At 40.2% G+C, this 19,716-nt stretch overlaps 1 protein-coding gene across 2 annotated transcripts in view; it reads right to left on the reverse strand.

Moving 5' to 3' along the window:
- STK33 (serine/threonine kinase 33) overlaps nucleotides 1-18,992 on the reverse strand; it is a 65,966-nt gene extending 46,974 nt beyond the window's left edge. For both annotated transcript variants that reach the window (XM_036259383.1, XM_036259382.1), the window contains exons 1-5: nucleotides 18,768-18,992; nucleotides 17,057-17,170; nucleotides 9,601-9,714; nucleotides 6,986-7,090; nucleotides 1,882-2,020 (exon numbers count right to left, since the gene is read on the reverse strand). In XM_036259383.1, the coding sequence (XP_036115276.1) occupies nucleotides 1,882-2,020; nucleotides 6,986-7,090; nucleotides 9,601-9,714; nucleotides 17,057-17,170; nucleotides 18,768-18,992 (697 nt within the window). The remainder of the gene's footprint in view (nucleotides 1-1,881; nucleotides 2,021-6,985; nucleotides 7,091-9,600; nucleotides 9,715-17,056; nucleotides 17,171-18,767) is intronic.
- Between the last annotated feature and the right edge of the window lie 724 nt (nucleotides 18,993-19,716).

A 19,716-nucleotide genomic window follows, 5' to 3' on the forward strand; every position in this document is an offset into this window, starting at 1 on the left:
GCAGTGGATACATGTTATAGCATACATTGGTCAAAACCCAGAGAATACACAACACCTAGAGTGATCCTAATGTAAAGTATGGACTTGGTGATGATGATATGTCAATGCAGGTTCATCAATTACAGAAATGTCCACTGCGTTGGGGGGTGTTGACAATGGGGGAGGCTGTTCATGGATGGGCAGAAGGGCAGACAGGTATCCCCCACTTTTCAAAAGTTCACATTACACCCCTTCACTTTTATAAAAGACCTACTTTAGCACCTGTTTTCGCTGATAGAAATTCAAAGAGGATTTTTGCTTTTATGAAAAAATGCAAAAAACAAAAATAGAGTTCAACAGTTGTTTCCAGCAAGCCTTTATAGAGGCATCGCATCCTGAACGGCCCGAGTGGCACCCCGAGCTCCTTTCCTGGGAACCACGCTCAGCATCTCAGCATCGAGCCACCATAGCTTTGAACTGTTTCTGGAGCATCTGCGCTTTATCTTGATTAATTCCGTGCATCTGTGAGCAAGATGTGTCCTACAGTATCAGAGAAGCCTAAGGGAGCTCATAAGAGTGTTACACTTACTGTAAAACTAGACGTAAGTAAGCATTTTGATCGTGGTGAATGAAATAAAGATAACACATAGGTGCTGAACTTGCCTGTGTCCACCATTTGCACTATTTACACAGAGATAAACAATCTTGAAAGCTGCCAAAGTTACTATTGGTTCTGCTCGTAGCAAAGTGGTGTCTTTTAATTTTTTTTAATTTTTTTTTATTAATTTTAGAGAGAGAGGAAGGGAGAGGGAGAGAGTGACAGAAACACCGATGAGAGAGGACATCAATCTGCCGCCTCCTGCATGCCCACAACTTTGGGCATGTGCCCTGACCAGGAATCGAACCGGCGACCTCTTGGTGCATGGGTCGATGCTCAACCACTGAGCTACACTGGCCAGGCCAAAGTGATATCTTTTTAGTAGGTATCCAATAATAGATAAAATGGAAAGTCTACTGTTTGAGTGAACCGATGGCTGTACAAAACATGCTGTGTGTTTACCATATCATCCCTGCGTTACTGTATGTTCGTGTCATTTGGTATGATTTGGTAGGTTATACTGGGGGCCTGGGAACAGTGAAAACTTTTCCACATAATTTGTGGGGGGTGTTGCTTCATGCCATTTCAGCTTACAAAAGGTTTCATAGGAACGCTCTGACAGCGGGAATATCTGTCTGGGAAATCTCTGTAACATCTGCTCAACTTCGCCGTGAACCTAAAATGGCTCTAAATGTCCAGAATATATAATTTTTAAATTATTAATATATAAATGCTTTTATAAATTTCACTTTTATTATTGATTTGTCTATTTTTTATTTGATAATAATAGCTCCTTCTCAAACTGTTAAACAGAAATGTTCACAACTTCATCCTTGTCCATGTACAATGTAATTGTATACTTGCCTTGTCTAATTAAATATATCTATAAGTATAGTTAAAAAGGAAAGCTCTTTAATTATTATTATTATTATTATTATCATTTATCCTCACCCAAGGACATTTTTGCATTTATCTTCAGGTAGAGTGGGAGGGAGAGAGAGAAACATCAATGTGAGAGAGACACACTGAGTGGTTGCAACCCACACGACCCCAACCAGGGCCGGGGACAAACTGCAACCGAGGTACGTGCCCTTAGCGGGGACCGAACCCAGGTCTCTCTGGTCAGTGGGCCGATGCTCCAACCGCTGGGCCAAACTGGCCAGGGTTAGCTTTTTACTTTTTAAGTAAAATCTCCCATACTCACAGGCGTTATTTCTGTGACTATGAATCCTGAGTACAATTACCCTGAAACAAAAGCGAGATCTGCATTCATGGAGTCAGTGACCAGACGAGCCTCTTCTCACCGTTATTGTGAAGATACGCTATAGCAGACGCGAGGCTTTGGATGATCCACCTTGCCTCATTCTCTGAGAAATGTCCTTTCCTCTCCAGAACTTTTTTGAGTTCTCCATCCTCACAAAGCTCCATCACAAGGTACATTTTCTGATGTTATATATTTAAAAAAAGAGAGAGAGCAAATTATATAGGTGGGGATCTTAAACATGTTCTATATTACATATATAGTAAAAATGTTATCATGATCTCAATCATCAATCTATTAGTTGCAAAATATTTATTATGTACAAGATACTGTGCAGGATACTAGAGGGGCACAGAAGCATAAGACAGTCTTTCTCCTCAAGGAGCTCCCAGTGCAGTTATAAATTCAGGTGGTAAGTGTTGATGGAAGAGGCAGGCCCCAGATGCCATGAGGTTTCAGAGGAGGGAGCCTCTGCCTAAAAAATGCTCACTGAGGAGGCGACATTAAAGGAGGTCTGAATGCGTGAATAGCAATGTAAGGGTAGAAAGGGTGGACAAGAACAGGCAGAACGCATGGTATTTGCAAAGACCACAAAACTTGAAACGACACTGCTGTTAAAAGTGCGCAGATCTCAGTGTTAATAGCACTGGGAGTTTGGTAGGACAGAGGAGAGTGGAGTGGTGGTGAGGCCTGAGACGGAAAGAACAGGCTGGTTCCAGATTATAAAGTCTTGGATCTCACAGGAAGGAGTCTGGAACTTTTCCCCATATGCAGTAAGAAGCCACTGAAGATTCTGAAGCTTGTGTCTGGAGTTGGGGAAAGGTGTACGCTGTTATCAATTTTGCGTTTCTAAAAGAACACTCCAGTAGTAATGTGGAGCAGGGCTCAGCCAGATTTTTCTGTCAAGGCCAGAACCAGACAATAAATACTTGCAGCTTTGTGGGCCATACTATCCCTTTTATAAGCAACACCACTCTGCTGTTACAGCATGAAAGCAATCATAAACAACACAATGAAACTTTATTTACAGACTCTAAAATTTCAGCTTCATATAATTTTCATGTCATGAAATATTACTCTTAAATTTCTTTTGACCATTTAAAAATGTAAAAGAAAAAACATAGTTTATGGGCCATAAAAAACAGGCAGCACACCAGATTTGGCTGGCACACTGTGGTATGCTGACCTGTTAACAGAGGGTAGACGAGAGGCACAGAATGGACACAAGAAGGGGAAGAAGAAAGATGCCTAGGAGAAAGAAGCAGTGGGACTTAGTGACTAATTGGCTACGAGTGGCAAAAGCCATAGATGAAATACCTCTTCCAGATTTGCTGTTTCTGTTCATACATATTAAGATCACTTTAGGTATCCCAACAGTCAAGTCATCTATTGAGTCAAAAAGATTCGCGGTCACCTAAAATCCAAGTCTTTTTCACACCCACTGCTATTCAGTCACAGAATACCCTCTCTGTCTCCATTCTAGTCTATGCTTCTAGATTTTTGTTGTTGTTTTTAAGATTTAGGGGTCTGATTCTATTCTACAACCACTAGGAATGCAACTTCTGTGTTCAATCAGCAAGCATGAAAACAGGAAGAGAAGGTTAACACCTTTTCTTTTTATAGTCAAAATTCTGATTCACTAAACCTGAGGATGCTTTAGAATTTCAAAAGTAACTGTTCTGCAAAGTCTAACATAATAGGCTTTTGAACAAGGCCATATTTCCCTACTGCCGGCACTGCAGAGACCACTGGCACATGACATGGTAAGAACTATTTAGAAGGAATGTTACATTAGCTTACAATATAAATTGATGTCCATTCTAAATCTGTACATTGATAAAAGTTATAGCAATAACAGTTTTTTAGAAGTCTTTTTATAATTATTAGAAATAATAGTGTCAATCTGGAGAACATTTGGACTCACAAAAAAACCGTAACTTAGTCAAAATGAATGATCAATACTAATACCACGGCCTCACCAATCAAGTAGTAATTTCCAGTAATTCTAAAGACGGCTTCAGCGGAAGGCCTAGGATTTGTGTGAGTTGGAGAGTGGAGAGAGGCAGAGCTGACCTATCCGAAGCAAGGGCAAGCAATACATAAAATGACAACCACAGATAACAGTTTCCTTTGCCTTCAAACTGTTCTAGATTTGGAACTGCACTTGTGCCCGAGATGGAGTAACATAGAGAGCAGACTTACTCTCCCTCCTGAAACAACTTAAGAAATGGACAAAATACACAGAAAAACAATTTTCAGGCATTAGACACCAGGCAGCAAAGGGCAGTGTTTCCAAAGAGAGAAACACAGGAGGCAAGCCCACCGGTCATCCTGGCTTGCTGTCTGGACAGCGTCCAGGCCACAGAGCAGGAAGAGGTCACCCAAGCAGAGCCCAGCAGTCTCCGGAATTGAGGGGATGGAGCCAGGAGCCCAGGAAGGTCAAGATGACTAAAGGTCCCAGGGCAGAGCACCAAAGAGGGGAAAGCTGCGCACAGAGAAAGCTCCATAGGTTTGCAGAGGGTCACCCTCAGGTCTCCAGCAGAATACTACGCAGCGCAAGTGCATGAAGAAGGTTCCAGAAGCTGGAAAAAGAACCATGCAAAAGGAACAGAAGGAATAACCACTGGAGCCTACATATGGAATACAAATGAGTTTGTATTCCCACTAGCCAGAGTGGAAAATCTCTTAATTTATGGGGCATCAGGGAGAGTACTCAGAAGGGTCTTTCCTCACTAGCAGGAAAACATGAGCCCTAGACGAGAGGCTGCTCCGCTGTCACCTAACAATGCTTCAAGCATCGCCCTGGCCGGTTTGGCTCAGTGGTTAGAGCATTGGCCTGTGGTCCAGAGAGACCCAGGTTCGGTTCCCGCTAAGGGCACGTGCCTCGGTTGCAGTTTGTCCTCGGCCCTGGTTGGTAGCGCGGGTGGCAGCCACTCGATGTGTCCCTTTCATGATGATGTTTCGTTCTCTCTCTCTCTCCCTCCCACTCTATCTGAACAAAAAAATGGAAAAATGTCCTAGGGTAAGGATAAAAAAAGCATCAGACGGTTTCTACGCCACTTAGCTATGTCCTACAATAGAGCCAAAGAATAGTTATGAAAATATAAAAATACCCAGCAACCAATAAAAAATTAACAGGCATAAAAAGACACAGGAAAATATAACCTGTAATGAAGGAAAAGAAAAATCAATCAAAACTAACCTAGAAATGACACACATGATAGAATTAGTAGAAAAGGACATTAAAAGTTATTATAACTAGCCCTGGCCAGTTTGGCTCAGCGGTTAGAGCGTCGGCCTGCGGTCCGGAGAGACCCGGGTTCGGTTCCCGCTAAGGGCACGTACTTCGGTTGCAGTTTGTCCCCGGCCCTGGTTGGTCGTGCGGGTGGCAGCCACTCGATGTGTCCCTTCACATCGATGTTTCTCTCTCTCTCTCCCTTCCTCTCTCTCCCTCCCACTCTATCTGTACAAAAAATGGAAAAATATCCTCAGGTGAGGATAAAAAAAAAAAAGTTATTATAACTATATTTAAGTAGGAGAAAATATTGACCCAAATCGAATTTCCATTGGAAAGGACAAAGAGCACATACAGTGCTACAGAAAGAGAGATTATTGAATCTGAAGACAACACAGAAGAAACTATGCTAAATGAAACAAGGACAGAAAAAAGATTCAGAAAATGAACAGACCATCAGGAAGCTGTGGACGAATACAAAGCAATCTAATATAAGTACTTGGAGTCCCCAAAGCGGGAGATGGCAGAAAAAATATTTAAAGAAATAATGGCCAGAAATTTCCTAAATTTGATGAAAACCACAAACTCACAGATCCAAGAGGCTCCATGAACCACAAGCACAAGAAACATGAAGAAAACTATACCGAGACACAACATAATCAAACTGCTTAAAACTGATCATTAAAGAGCAAAATTATTTTAAGAAGATTTGGGGGATAAGGAGATTTGGGGATAAAGAAATCACGACTTTAAGACTGGAAGTATTACGTTGGTCATCATTGCCATATATTGTGGCCCTGGCCAGTTTGGTTCAGCAGTTAGAGCACCCACCCATGGACCAGAGATAGCAGGTTTGATTCCCACTAAGGCACGTACCTCGGTTGCAATTTGTCCCTGGCCCCAGTTGGGGTCGTATGGGTGGCAACCAGTCAATGTGTCTCTCTCACATTGATGTTTCTCTCTCTCTCTTCTTCCCTCTCTCCCTTCCACTCTATCTGAAGATAAATGCACAAATGTCCTCAGGTGAGGATTAAAAAAAAAAGGATAACTGTGGTCTCTAATAGCTATTAAGCACTCCTAATGAATGAAGTATCACTGCCTTCGACTGACAAAGGAAACAAAGAATAACAGCTAACATTTAATGAGACAGATACTTTATATCCATTTTCCCATTTAATCACTCAACAAACAAATCCATTTTACAGATGAGGAAACTAAGGTAGAGAGAAGTTGAACAATTTGTCATGGTGTCATAGCCAATAATGGAGCCAGGATTCAAATGCACTGGCAATCTGACCCCAGAGTCCACATATCTAATCACTAAATTATTTTGCCTCCAAGCAGAGAAACACTCAAGCCCATAGGCACTAATCAGTCTGGAGGCAGAATGGCAAATCACCAGGCTTCAGAACAACTCTAATGAAAATTACAGGCATTCCAAGAGAAGAATGATAACAATAGGGAACAAGGAAGATTAAACATGTTGGTAAGACACAGACAAAATATCTTTTACATAGTGCTAAATATACCATGCTAACTTTATTATAAAGCTAACCTTCAAAAGCATGACAATATTCCAAGAGACTATCACAGAGAAACCAAGGACCAAAGCAAAATAAAGCCATCTCTAAGGAAGCCCTCATCCCTGTTTGGTTGTGTATGAAGTGGTTTCAATTTTAAACATTTGTTTTCAATATGCCACCTAAAACTATCACTAAAGCCATCAATCTAATCATCAGACACCTAATTATACAATCAATAATAAGAGTCCTCCCAAATGCTGTCATCCATCTTCAGTGACAAGCTCGTGCCGAGGACATGAGCAGCGTGCCTCAGAGGGGTTACTTCAGAAGGGAATAATGTTCACTGTGTAGTGACAACTTTCCAAACACAGCCCCTGCCAGAGCGTTACCGTGGGTGTCTCGAACACCTGCTCCAGGTGTATGATGTGTTCATGCCTCACACTTTTCAGGATGTCCACCTCCCGTTCGAGTAACTTCACAGCAGAGCTTCCAGCCTTAAATAGAGGAAACAGAGATTTCACATGTGCATGTCACTGCTACATACCTCGGTATAAAACTTACTCTTATGTTTTCCCTACACTTTGTTGAGAAGTTTCTTTTTCAAAAAAATAACATGCAACTTATTTCCATAATAAAATTAAATTATGCCCCTTTCTCCAATTTTATATATAATTTTATATATAATTTTACTTCAAACTCCATCTGTTTCTTGGACTTTTTCTATAAATTAGCTACAATATGGTCTCTGTCCCCTCACAAAAATTATTCCAATTTTTAACATGCTTTTTGGTATTTCCTTCAGAATCATGTTGATCCTTTGATGTTAGCATAATAAAGACAAAATCTACTTTCCAAGGACATCAATTGGAGAAGATAAAAAAATGTTTTTTTCTGTTTTGTTGTTGTTTTGCTTTGATTATATTTATATACATCAAAAGAAACAATAGGAAGTGAGACTTTACACTCATCCCTGCATTATATCACTTCCTGGTCCCCAATCTTCAAAAATTAACTGAGAAAGAGAAATTGAGATGTTGCCTTCACACCAATCTAACTCCAACTCGATCTCCTCGATGTGACCCTTAACCATACCTGACGGCAAAAGGTGAGGCAGCAGCACCCCAGGGAGCACAAGGCCTCCAATCAGGGTGTAAGTCACTGATTTTCTACAATGTCATCTAAGAATTTTAGAAGGACTTCCCCTGCTCCCCCCACTACCACTACCACCACACCAATCATCACCCCTACTGAATCTAAATGGCCATCATTGTTTGCAAATAAGCACTGTCCTTGTGCACATAAAATATCTCTGAGAGGGATAAGGAAGGTTTTATCCCTTCCTCCTTCCTCATACCTCAGCTGCCCCTCCAAGTTAGGAGAGTGCATATAGTTCTTAAAGGATTGAAAAGGGATTGATCAGAAGGCAATCTTTACTTACGTAAAAATTTTTCTTAGGGTCATTCCTGCTCTTACCCTTTAACCATGACCATCCCGGAGTGAGCAGGAAACTGTCCACTCACTACGCCCCGCCCATGTAGGATGAAAGTCACATTTTAAGGTTATCCTAAGAGGGTTAACAGGGATAGTGACAGTGAGGACTGAATTTCTGTCTAGACTAGATGTAAAAAGTTACCAAAAGTTCTCCTAAAATCCACCTCAATTCTGTTCCTACCTCCTTCTCCAAACAGCTTCACTTGTATATAACACAGTAATATATTATCCAAGTCATAACATTGATTAAATAATTTTATTTTACTATCTTAGTGTCCTGTAAACTCTCAGGATCAATATGTGTTTACAAGATTATGAATTCCTAAAACTACAAGCAGGTATCCTGACTATATAACCTAAAACTAACCCTTAACCCTACCTGATGCCAAAGGGGCAAAGGAAATGACGTCCCATGTAGCACCGTGGTTCTAAAATTCCGAAGACTAGTAGAAAAGCTCTGGATCTTGCTTTATTAAGATTAATATGTTACTTTATTAATCTTTAAGGAGAAATTATTCGTAATTTGCTATCGTTTGTTTTGAAGAACACATTAAAAACCTACTATCTCATTTTGTAATTGCAATACTTAGCATCAGAAATCTAAATTATAGTCCTGGCCGGTGCGGCTCAGTTAGTTGGGCATCGTCCCATGCACCGAAGGGTTGCCGGTTTGATTCCTAGTCAGGTCATATGTCCAGGGTGTGGCTCGATCCCCAGTATGGGGCATGTAGGAAGCAACCAACCAATGTTTCTCTCTCATCAATGTTTCTCTTTTCTCCCTCTCCCTTCCTCTCTATCTAAAAAAAAATCAATAAAAATATTGTTTTAAAAAGAAAAGTGAGAACAATTGGCAATACATAACAGTTGGTTTAAAATATATATATAAGGAAAAAACATAATTTTTCCCCAGGCACAGAAAATTTTTAAAAATTGATGAAATGATCAGGTGTAAAACCTGGGGACTTAGACTCTCCCTTAAGGGGAAGCCCCGTCATTCTCCGGCTCAGGGGACATCCAGTGAGGAATACAGAGGATATAAGTAGATAGCTGGGGGGAAAGTGGTTCAAACTAAAAGAATAGGTGGGATGAATAAACAGAATAAACTAACAACGAGGAAGTGGGAAATCAAAGGAAAGGAGAGAACAGGACAAAAGCAGAGCAGAACCCTCAGGAGAGAGCCCCAGCACTCACTCCTAGGAAGGCTCTCTAGCCAGTAGCCCTACATTATACATACTGATCATCGACATTACCTTCAGTTCTGGTAACCTTTACCTATATTTGGTAATACTGATTATGTTAGATATCTTTTCATTTGCTTTTTCCAGATACACTTGTCTTCCTGAGCTGAAGAACTGCTATCGTTCCAGAAGGTTTGAGAAATGCCCACAGACCCTGGGGAACAGCCCTGACCCCAGCCCACAAGGTCTGAGGCAGGTATGTTAGTGTGAAAACTATACTGCCCACCACACTGCACGGGTACTGCCCTCAGTATGATGCTGCTAATAAGCCTTACCTTTTCTTTGTTCACTTTTTTAATTGCCCACTTAGTTTCTGTTTCCTTGTTTGTAGCTTCAATGACCACTCCAAAGCTCCCTTTTCCCAATATTCTTCCAAATGTATATATTTCCTAGATAAAAAAAAATAAGAGTTCCTTTGTATTCCTTAGCCAGTCACTGAGTATTAAAAATGAACACACACTGACAGACATCCACCCAAGGGAAGAGAGATTTTGATCCAGGGTAAAACCAAATAGAAGGCACCACATATTTGCTTCAATATTACTAAACACATCTTAATTAAATAAAAATAAGCTTTGATGAATTTCATTAAATGTCTTTTGGAGGAAAACCATAAAAATCCTAATGGGGAAATGTATAAAAATGAATCTCTTACAAACTACAATATTAATAAAATATCTTCATAAGAAAAAGGAATGGAATATCAATACATACATACATACATACATACATATGTGTATAAAATACATTCACCCCCAAAATTATCACAAAACACTGAGAGCTATAAAATTAACACATATTAACCATAGAACAATTGCTTTCTTGTTACCAAGTAACACTTTTATCTTCATTATTTATATTAAAAATCACTTTTGTTGTTTTACTCCTCTTGTTTTAGAAAAAGCAATATGGGACAGAAATTTTAATATAAGTCAGCACTGAGGATAAAATAAAAACCATCTGTAGTAACACTATCCAGACCAAGAATCCTTCCGCTTATCATTTAACTTCTGCTCATGAACACAGCATGCACTGGTCTTGCCAACACCAGCATGCTGGTTCGCTCTGTAAAATGACACACAGATCACTTGTTCACACTTTCATTTCTTGTGAATTTGATTGGGAGGAGTCGATGTCCCTACTCCAAACCAACAAATATTTCTGGATCTTGAGAGAGCTTCTGAACACAAGAGAATGGCTGAGGTAATGCCGTTAGGTTGCGTCAGCCAGCAAAGTCTTCCCTAGAAGTGCTACTCTATCTCTGTGTCATCACCTTCACCAGGCCTCAGGTAAACTGGTTGCTAGTCTTCATCTTTTCTACCACTTATTTTCCTTTGTTACTTTAGTAAAAGCAGATTCAATGCCCAACTAATTATTTACCTCTCTCATGAAGGGCTTCCCTGACTAACTGCATGGTGGTGACTGTTCCTTCCTTCTGACTTCCATCAGCACGTATGCATTGGTCTTCAAACACTATTATTACTCTCTCGCCTACATTTTCCCCCCAAGATGGTCTAGAAGCTCCTTAAGAAGCTGTTTCTTTTTCTTTCTTTCTTTTTTTTTTTTATCCTCACCCGAGGACATTTTCCCATTTTTTTGTTCAGGTAGAGTGGGAGGGAGGGAGAGGAACAGAGAGAGAAACATCGATGTGAAAGGGACACATCAAGTGGCTGCCACCCACACGACCAACCAGGACCAGGGACAAACTGCAACCAAGGTACATGCCCTTAGCGGGAACCGAACCCGGGTCTCTAAGGACTGCAGGTCGATGCTCTAACCGCTGAGCCAAACCGGCCAGGGCAAGAAGCTGTTTCTTTTGTGCCCTTTAAAAAGCGTACCCTGAAACCATGTAAGCAAAATGTTCATGTTTAGTGCATGGGGATAAGGAAGGAAAGGAGGAAGGGAGATAGGAAGGGAGGGAGGAAGAGAGGTGGGAGATGGAGAGGGGAGTTAAGGGGAGGAAGAAAAGAGAAAGAAAAGGAAAGAAAGAGAAAGAGATGGGGAGGGAGAGAGAAGAGAGATGAGGAGGAAAGGGAAGGGAAGAAAGAAGGAAATACTCAGTTTCAACATGTTTGACTTTGCTTAGATATTTCCTTACGATATATACTTTGGGGGCTACAAAGTTGAATAAAACATAATTCCTGTTTTCTCAGAATTTGTAATCTCCTCAAGAGACAAGATTATTCTTAAGTCAGAAAGTCTTAAGTTAAAATAAAAATACAAAATGACATTGGGGCCAGAGACTAGAGCTAAAACACTGGAAGAACAAAGGAAACCATTATGAAAGAGGTAGCTTCTGAGACTGGCATGTGAGGGAACAAGGGCAAAAAAGTAATTGAGATTTTTTTTTAATCCTCACCCAAGGATACTTTTCCATTTTTGTTCAGATAGAGCAGGGGGGAGAGAGAGAGAGAGAGAAACATTGACAGGAAAGGGACACATCGAGTGGCTGCCACCCGCACGACCAACCAGGGCCGGGGACAAACTGCAACTGAGGTACGTGCCCTTAGGGGAACCGAATCCGGGTCCCTCTAGACTGCAGGCCGACGCTCTAACCACTGAGCAAAACTAGCCAGGGCTGAGATTTTTTTTTTCCAATAATCCAAGCAAGGCAAGGAAGGCATTCCAAAGGAAGAGCCGTACAAATGTGGAATGAATTCGTGAACTGATAAATGAATGAATCAATAAATCCTGTCAGCAAGCCAGCAGTTGGAATCCTCCTACATATACATATTTGATTTTTTTTTTTAATCCTCACCTGAGGATATTTTTTCAAATATCTTCAGATAGAGTGGGAGAGGGAGAGAGAGAGAGAGAGGAACATTGATGTGAGGGGAACACATCGATTGGTTGCCTCCTGCATGACCCTGACCAGGGCCGGGGACGAACTGCAACAAAGGTCCGTGCCCTTGGCCGGAATCAAACCCACAACTCTTTGGTCCATGGGCTGACACTCTACCGCTGAGCCAAACCAGCCAGGGACTACATATACATATTTGAGAGAAGCGAGAGACTGGGTATGTGAAGTTGAACCCTGACGGAAGAGCTCCAGATTTACCGTCTTAACTACTTTAAGTAGAGACCCCTAAACTCACACAGGGCACATCCCGTCCCCAAGACACTGCTTTCAGATGACTTATAATTACTTCTACTCCCCTCCCTCCCCTGCTCCCACTTAACAGAGAGAGTTAAAGTCAGAAAACTAAGATGATTTAAATAAGACAAAATATTTTACTTTTATTATTATATGCCACTCCCAACTATTTATTATGTAAAATAAGTTAAATCTGAATTTAAATGGTCATTTACCTTTTCTCCCCCACAGAACAAAATAATCTCAATTCTATCACCATTTCCCCAATTTTTCTCGACCTTTAAAAACTAAACTCTCATTTTCTTTCTAAACATATAGAACCACAACTTGGACACAGAATTTTAATAGTTTAAATAAAACTTTTTAAAATGAGGAATGGGTAGAGGAATAGTTCAATTGCCCAACTACATTTTTTAATAAACTAATCTTTTTCTTTAACTACTGGCTTTGACATCATTAAATAGTGGTAAAAATAAGAAGAACATGACTTCTTGTTCATATTAATTTTGAGAGGATGCTATTAAAACATAATATAGATCTATTTTTATTGACATGACAGTGTGTGGAGTGTAAAAGCATGCATGACATGATCCCAGTATGAAAATGCTGAAATGTGTGTATGTGAGGATGCTTATATTAAAGTCTGGAAAGACGTTCATTTAAATATTGAGTAGTTATCACCAGGAAGTAGAATTTTGGATGATTTTTTAAAAAGTTTTTTTATCCTCCCCCGAGGACATTTTTCCATTTTTTTGTTCAGATAGAGTGGGAGAGAGAGAGAGGAGGAAAAAGAGAGAGAGAAACATTGATGTAAAAGGGACACATCGAGTGGCTGCCTCCCGCACGACCCAACCAGGGTTGGGCACAAACTGCAACCGCGGTTCGTGCCCTTAGCGGGAACCGAACCTGGGTCTCTCTGGACTGCAGGCCGATGCTCCAACCTCTGAGCCAAACCAGCCAGGGCAGAATTTTGGATGATTTTAACTTCCTTTTTTATAATCTACTGCAAGGTTTAAAATCTTCAAAATGAGCCTGTCTGTTAAATGGAGGAAGAGAAACTTGAACTATACCAGTTAACGTTATTTCTTCAAAATGTATACAAGAAATAGTTCATCATTTAAGAGAGAAAAAAACTGAAAAGAAAATATAGGATATATATATATATATATGCATAAAAAATAAAGGTAATAAATGTTATGTTAAAACTGGTTATATCTGGCTCATAATTTTTATTTTCTTCACTTTTCTACGTATATTTTCCTAATTTTTCACAACAAACACATTTTGATTTTGTAAGAGCTCTTATGACTACATTTACAACTCAGCAAATTTCGTCCAGTCGGTGTGGCTCAGCCGCTGAGTGGCGATCCTGCACCAGGAGGTCGCCAGCACATGCCTGGTCAGGACACATGCCCAGATTGTGGGCCGATCCCCAGTGGGGGCATGCAGGAGGCGGCCAGTAGATGTTCTCTCTCATGAATGATTCTATCTCTCTCTCCCTCTCCCTTCTTCTCTCTCTAAAATCAATAAAGGAAAAAAAATTATTTTAATAAAATAAAAATAGAACTCAGCAAATTTGTAGATTTTTTAAATGCAGACCTTTTCTTTCTTTCTTTCTTTCTTTTTTTTTTATCCTCACCTGAGGACATTTTTCCATTCTTTGTTCAGGTAGAGTGGGAGGGAGAGAGAGGAACAGAGAGAGAGAGAGAGAGAAACATCGATGTGAAAGGAACACATCGAGTGGCTGCCACCCGCACAACCGACCAGGGCCGGGGACAAACTGCAACTGAGGTACGCGCCCCCAGCAGGAACCGAACCCGGGTCTCTCAGGACCGCAGGCCGACGCTCTAACCGCTGAGCCAAACCGGCCAGGGCCAGACCTTTTCTTTAAAGGGGGATATTTAAGCTTTTTTAAGTTAGAATTTCTCAGGAAGTTTTTCTGATCACTTGAGGTATATTGCCAAATATTTCTTAATATGTTTTTTAAAAGTTAACATTAATTCAAATTTCTTCTAGTAGCTGTTCTTGTTGAAGTTCCTTTAAACTGATATTATAGTATCACATTTAATTTCTAAAATGGTACTAATATTTAATTCATATTTGTATATTGTAATTAGAATCCTAGGAAGACAGTATTGGTATTCATCCAATCAGAGGCTGCAAAAAAACAGCCTCCAGGAAGTGAACAGCCAAACATGACAAGTCCTCTGGTCCCTCTCTGCATCTTAAAGAGGTCTACACAAAGACTCCACAATTGCCCTCAGCAACAGGCAAGATCTGAAGATCAAAATGCTCTAATTTTAAAATGCCCTCCACGTTGATTAAAGTCCATTTGGTCCTCTATGGAAGGAAAAAATAGTCTGTATTGTCCGTAGTAAAGACTGACATACTTGGACTTCCGGTCAAGATGGCGGCGTAGGTAAACACGGTATCGCGTCCTCCCACAACCACATCAAAGTTACAACTAAACTACAGAACAACCATCATTCAAAACCACCTGAAATCAAGCTGAATGGAAGTCCTACAACTACGGAATTAAAGAATGGCTTCAAGACTAGAAGGAGGGGTGGAGGCGCAACAGGCTGGTCCCCACACCCACGTGTGGTGGATGAAAATCTGGAGGAACACATCGGCTGGGAAGGTACTCCCTAAGGACTGAGGGGTCCTTGTCCCACTCAGGCCCCCAGCAACAGGGTTCCAGTGCCAGGAAGAGAAGTTCCTATAACTTCTGACTGTAAAACCAGCAGGAACTGAGGCTCAGGGAGGCTGAGGAGGCTGGAGCCCCAGGCAGCTCCTCTTAAAGGGCCCGTGCACGAATTTACTCAGACTTGCTCCTTCTAATCTCAGAGGGGAAGCAGCTAGAGGGGCGCCAGAGACATATAGGGAAGAACAGAGCTGTTTGGCATTGGAGTGAGGGCTGGAGAGGGGGCTTTCTCCTGGACAAACATGCTGTCAGAGGCCTTTGTTCCCTTGGTGAGCCATTCCCTGGGGCGGCAGAGGGCTGCCATACCTGGAACTCCAGCAACTTGGCTCACACTGTTTGCCCCACCCAACTTTCAGGCCCACCCAAGCTGTTTCCAGTTGCTTTACCATAGGATTGGCCTGTCTGGATCCTGCTTCAGGTTTTCCTAAATTCTTTCAAACAAGTAGCATCTGGTCTCAGCTAGCCCCATACCTCTTGTTAAGTAATACATAGAAACAAACACAGGGAGGCAGCCAAAATGAGGAGACAAAGAAACAGGTCCCAAATGAAAAAACAGAACAGAACTCCAGGAAAAGAACTAAGTGATATGGAGATAAGCAACCTAACAGATGCAGAGTTCAAAACACTGCTTATAAGAATGCTCAATTAACTTATTGAGAAACTCAGCAAACTCAGTGAGGGCTGCAAGAGCATAAAAAAGGACCAGTCAGAAAGGAAGGATGTACAGTCAGAAATGAAGGAGGCACTAACTGAAATAAAGAATAATTTACACAGATTAAATAGTAGAGTAGGTAAAGCCAAGAAGCAAACCATCAATTTGGAATATAAGGAAGCAAAAAACACCCAATCAGAATAGCAAAAAGAAAAAGAATCCAAAAAAATGAGGATAGTGTAAGGAGCCTCTGGGAACTTCAAGCATGCCAACATTCGCATCTTGGGGGTGCCAGAAGGAGAAGAGAGAAAACAAGAAATCGGAATCCTATTTGAAACAATAATGGCAGAAAACTTCCCTAACTTGGGGAAGGAAACAGACATACAAGTCCAGGAAGCACAGAGAGTCCCAAACAAGATGAACCCCAAGAGGCCCACACCAAGACACATCATCATCAAAATGTAAAAGGTTCAAGACAAAGAGAAATTCTTTAAAGCAGCAAGAGAAAAGCAGTTAGTTACCTACAAGGGAGTTCCCATAAGACTCTCAGCAGATTTCCCAAAAGAAACTTTGCAGGCCAGAAGGGAGTGGCGAGAAATATTCAGAGTGATGAAAAGCAAGAACCTACAACCAAGATTACTCTATCCTGCAAAGCTGTCATTTAGAATCGATGGCCATATCAAGAGTTTCCCAGACAAGAAAAAGCTAAAGGAATTCATCATCATCAAACTAGTATTATATGAAATGTTGAAGGATCTTCTTGAAGAAAAAGATAAAAAATATGAACAAAATGGCAATGAATACATATCTATGTAATTAAATCTACAAACAAAATGAACAAGCAGAACAGAAACATTCTCATAGATACAGAGAACATTTTGCTGGCTGGGGGAATGAGTGAAAAAGGTGAAGGGATTAAGAAGTACAAATTGGTTTTTAGACTGACAAACCTCAAAGGGAAGGGGGGTTGAGGGGTGGAAAGAAATAAACCAAAGAACTTATATGCATAACCAATGGACACAAACAAAGTGTGGAGAAAGGCAGGCGGGGGGCAGTAGTGGGGAGGAGGTCAATAGGGGGAAAATGAGGAACATCTGTAATACATTCAACAATAAAGATAAGTTAAAAAAAAAACAACTTTGATATACTTGAAAATGGTAAATTTCCCCTTTTCTTTCCTTCCCTGTCTTAGAAACTTATTTTTAAATCTTTTTTGCCATTAACCATTGACACAGAAGAAACCTGAAAGTTCCTAGTAGCTTCACTTTGCTTTCTAAATACCTGAATAGCAGCTCCATTGTCCATCCTGATGTGAGGAACTTTCACTTCTGTAAAGTTGCCCCGACCCCACTGCTGTTGAGATGCCTTTCTCTCTACACTTGAGGTTTGTGAGGGCTTAGACCAAAAAAGGAATAAAAAAAAAGTAATATGAAGATATAACACACATGTTGACAAAGTAGGAATCATAATTTAGATATGACAAATCTTTAATGTGTGCCATGTCTATTTATTCTGTACAATATAATTCACTGTCTTTTTCAAATTCTAAGCCCTATACAATTTATTGACTCATTAGGCTAAAAGAGACCTTAAGAAGTCACTCAAACTAATCTCCTAACTCCAAGCAAGTGTACATTATAACCTGCATAGCAGATAAATCATAACTTACCTGATTCTTTAAAATTGTGAGAAGACTTCACAGCTTTTTCCATCATTCTTGTTTCAAAACATAACAATCATCTCAAATAGGTTATACATAAAAATTTTTTTGGCCAGACATTCAAAAAATAAGCTTCAAATGAAAATAACATAGTAACAACTCACTCAGTAACGACTAACTCAGAGATGCCTATATGGTAGTAACTATACAGTAATACAATTCAGGAAAAAAAACAGTTTAGGGTAAGAATTTGAAAAAGTTACAACAACTTTGAGGACGGAAAACCTAACTTTTTTTTTATCCTCACTCGAGGACATTTTTTCATTTTTTGTTCAGATAGAGTGGGAGGGAGAGAGAGGAAGAGAGAGAGAGAAACATCGATGTGAAAGGGACACATCGAGTGGCTGCCTCCCGCACGACCCAACCAGGGTCGGGGACAAACTGCAACCGAGGTATGTGCCCTTAGCGAGAACTGAACCTGGGTCTCTCTGGACTGCAGGCCGACACTCTAACTGCTGAGCCAAACAGGGCAGGGCAAACCTAACTTTTCTTAAACTTACTGCTTTCTGTCTCCAAAACTGTGCTATATCATGTAAAATCTTCCACACTCACTTGTCTTTAGAAAGGTGAATACAGCCCTGGCTGGTTTGGCTCAGCGGTTGGAGCGTCGGCCTGCGGTCCTGAGAGACCCGGGTTCGGTTTCCGCTAAGGGCACGTACCTCGGTTGCAGTTTGTCCCTGGCCCTGGTCGGTTGTGCGGGTGGCAGCCACTCGATGTGTTCCTTTCACATCGATGTTTCTCTCTCTCTCTCTCTCTGTTCCTCTCTCTCCTTCCCACTCTACCTGAACAAAAAATGGAAAAATGTCCTCGGGTGAGGATTAAAAAAAAAAAAGGTGAATACACCCAAACCAGTCCAACTGGGTAGTCATAGATTGTAACTAATGCAAATTGATTTTGTAGAGTATATTTGATATTCCAACTAGATAACCAGAAATTATCTTAAATAATAGCTACCCTATATTTAACTACAACCATAAATCTCATTCTGCACTGAAAAAATGACCCCACATCTGTATAAACCACTTTTTAAAAAAAGTTAGATCAACATTCCAAATTATTCACAGTGCTGGGAAACAATTAATTTGGGCAGTGTTAGAAATATCCTAAAAGAAAGTACTAACCAACTTTGCTCACCTCTTGTGTAAGAAAGAAACATTCCTTTAATAGTTAAGAAGGCAATGAATTAGCTGACAAGGGCCCATGAATGAAGGTAGGGATGTGATTAGAGTGGGATTTCAACTTGGGCTGAGAAGTAGAATCTTTGATATTTACCAAATCTTTTGCAGAGGTCTTATTTTTAGTAAAAACTTGTTCATTTCTTCTCTCTGATGACACTGAAACATCTGAATGACCAATGCTTGATGTCTGTGACATTTCCACCACCAGCACTGGAGAAAGCCTGGTTTTATAGGAACATGTACAAAGTGTATTTTTCTGAGAAGTAGACGAACAGTAGGGACACTTTGTGGGTTTTTTCCCAAAGTCACTATCAGCCATTTTCTGAACTCTGCAACAAAAGCAACTTGAAAGAAAGCCGTTTCCACTCTTTGGGGAAAAGAACCAAACTAAAAAGGATAAGGTAAGCTGATGGCAAAACTGGTAACTTCCAACTGGTGAGGTCCTTATGTTAATGAAGCACTAGACTCATATTCATACATGAGAGCTGCAAAAAGAAAAGAAATCACCATTTAGAAAATTCTTTCTTATCCTAGAAATGAGAGAAAAACTAGCAACTAACACTAAAAGCATCCTGACTATAAATGAAAAGTTAATATTTACAACAAAATAAGGACACATTTTAAAAAGCAATGAATTCTCGTCTTTCAAAATTAAATTCTTGAACTTCAGAAATTTTATTTATCAATCAAAAGAATCACCCTCTCTGTTGAGAACCATGAAAATGCTGAAAAGTACAGTCTAAGGAAATCAATTAGGTGGATTGATATCAGTTTATTAAATGAAATAGAATAATTTCAGAATATTTTGCATAGGCTCCTTGGTAAGTTTTGTGAAAACTTTATTTTAATTATATAGATATCTACATCTATAGAATGTGTGTGTGTGTGTGTGTGTGTGTGTGTGTATGTGTGAGAATACTTGGTCACATTATAAAATGTATTTCTTAATGTGACTTTGGTTTAAAAAAAGCTAAAAATACTGGTGTGAAACATACATTACAGTAATTTCAAAATTTAAACCTTGGTCTACTAATTATTAGAGA

Source organism: Molossus molossus, unplaced genomic scaffold (genome assembly GCF_014108415.1).
Source record: "Molossus molossus isolate mMolMol1 unplaced genomic scaffold, mMolMol1.p scaffold_m16_p_13, whole genome shotgun sequence".
NCBI lineage: Eukaryota > Metazoa > Chordata > Mammalia > Chiroptera > Molossidae > Molossus > Molossus molossus.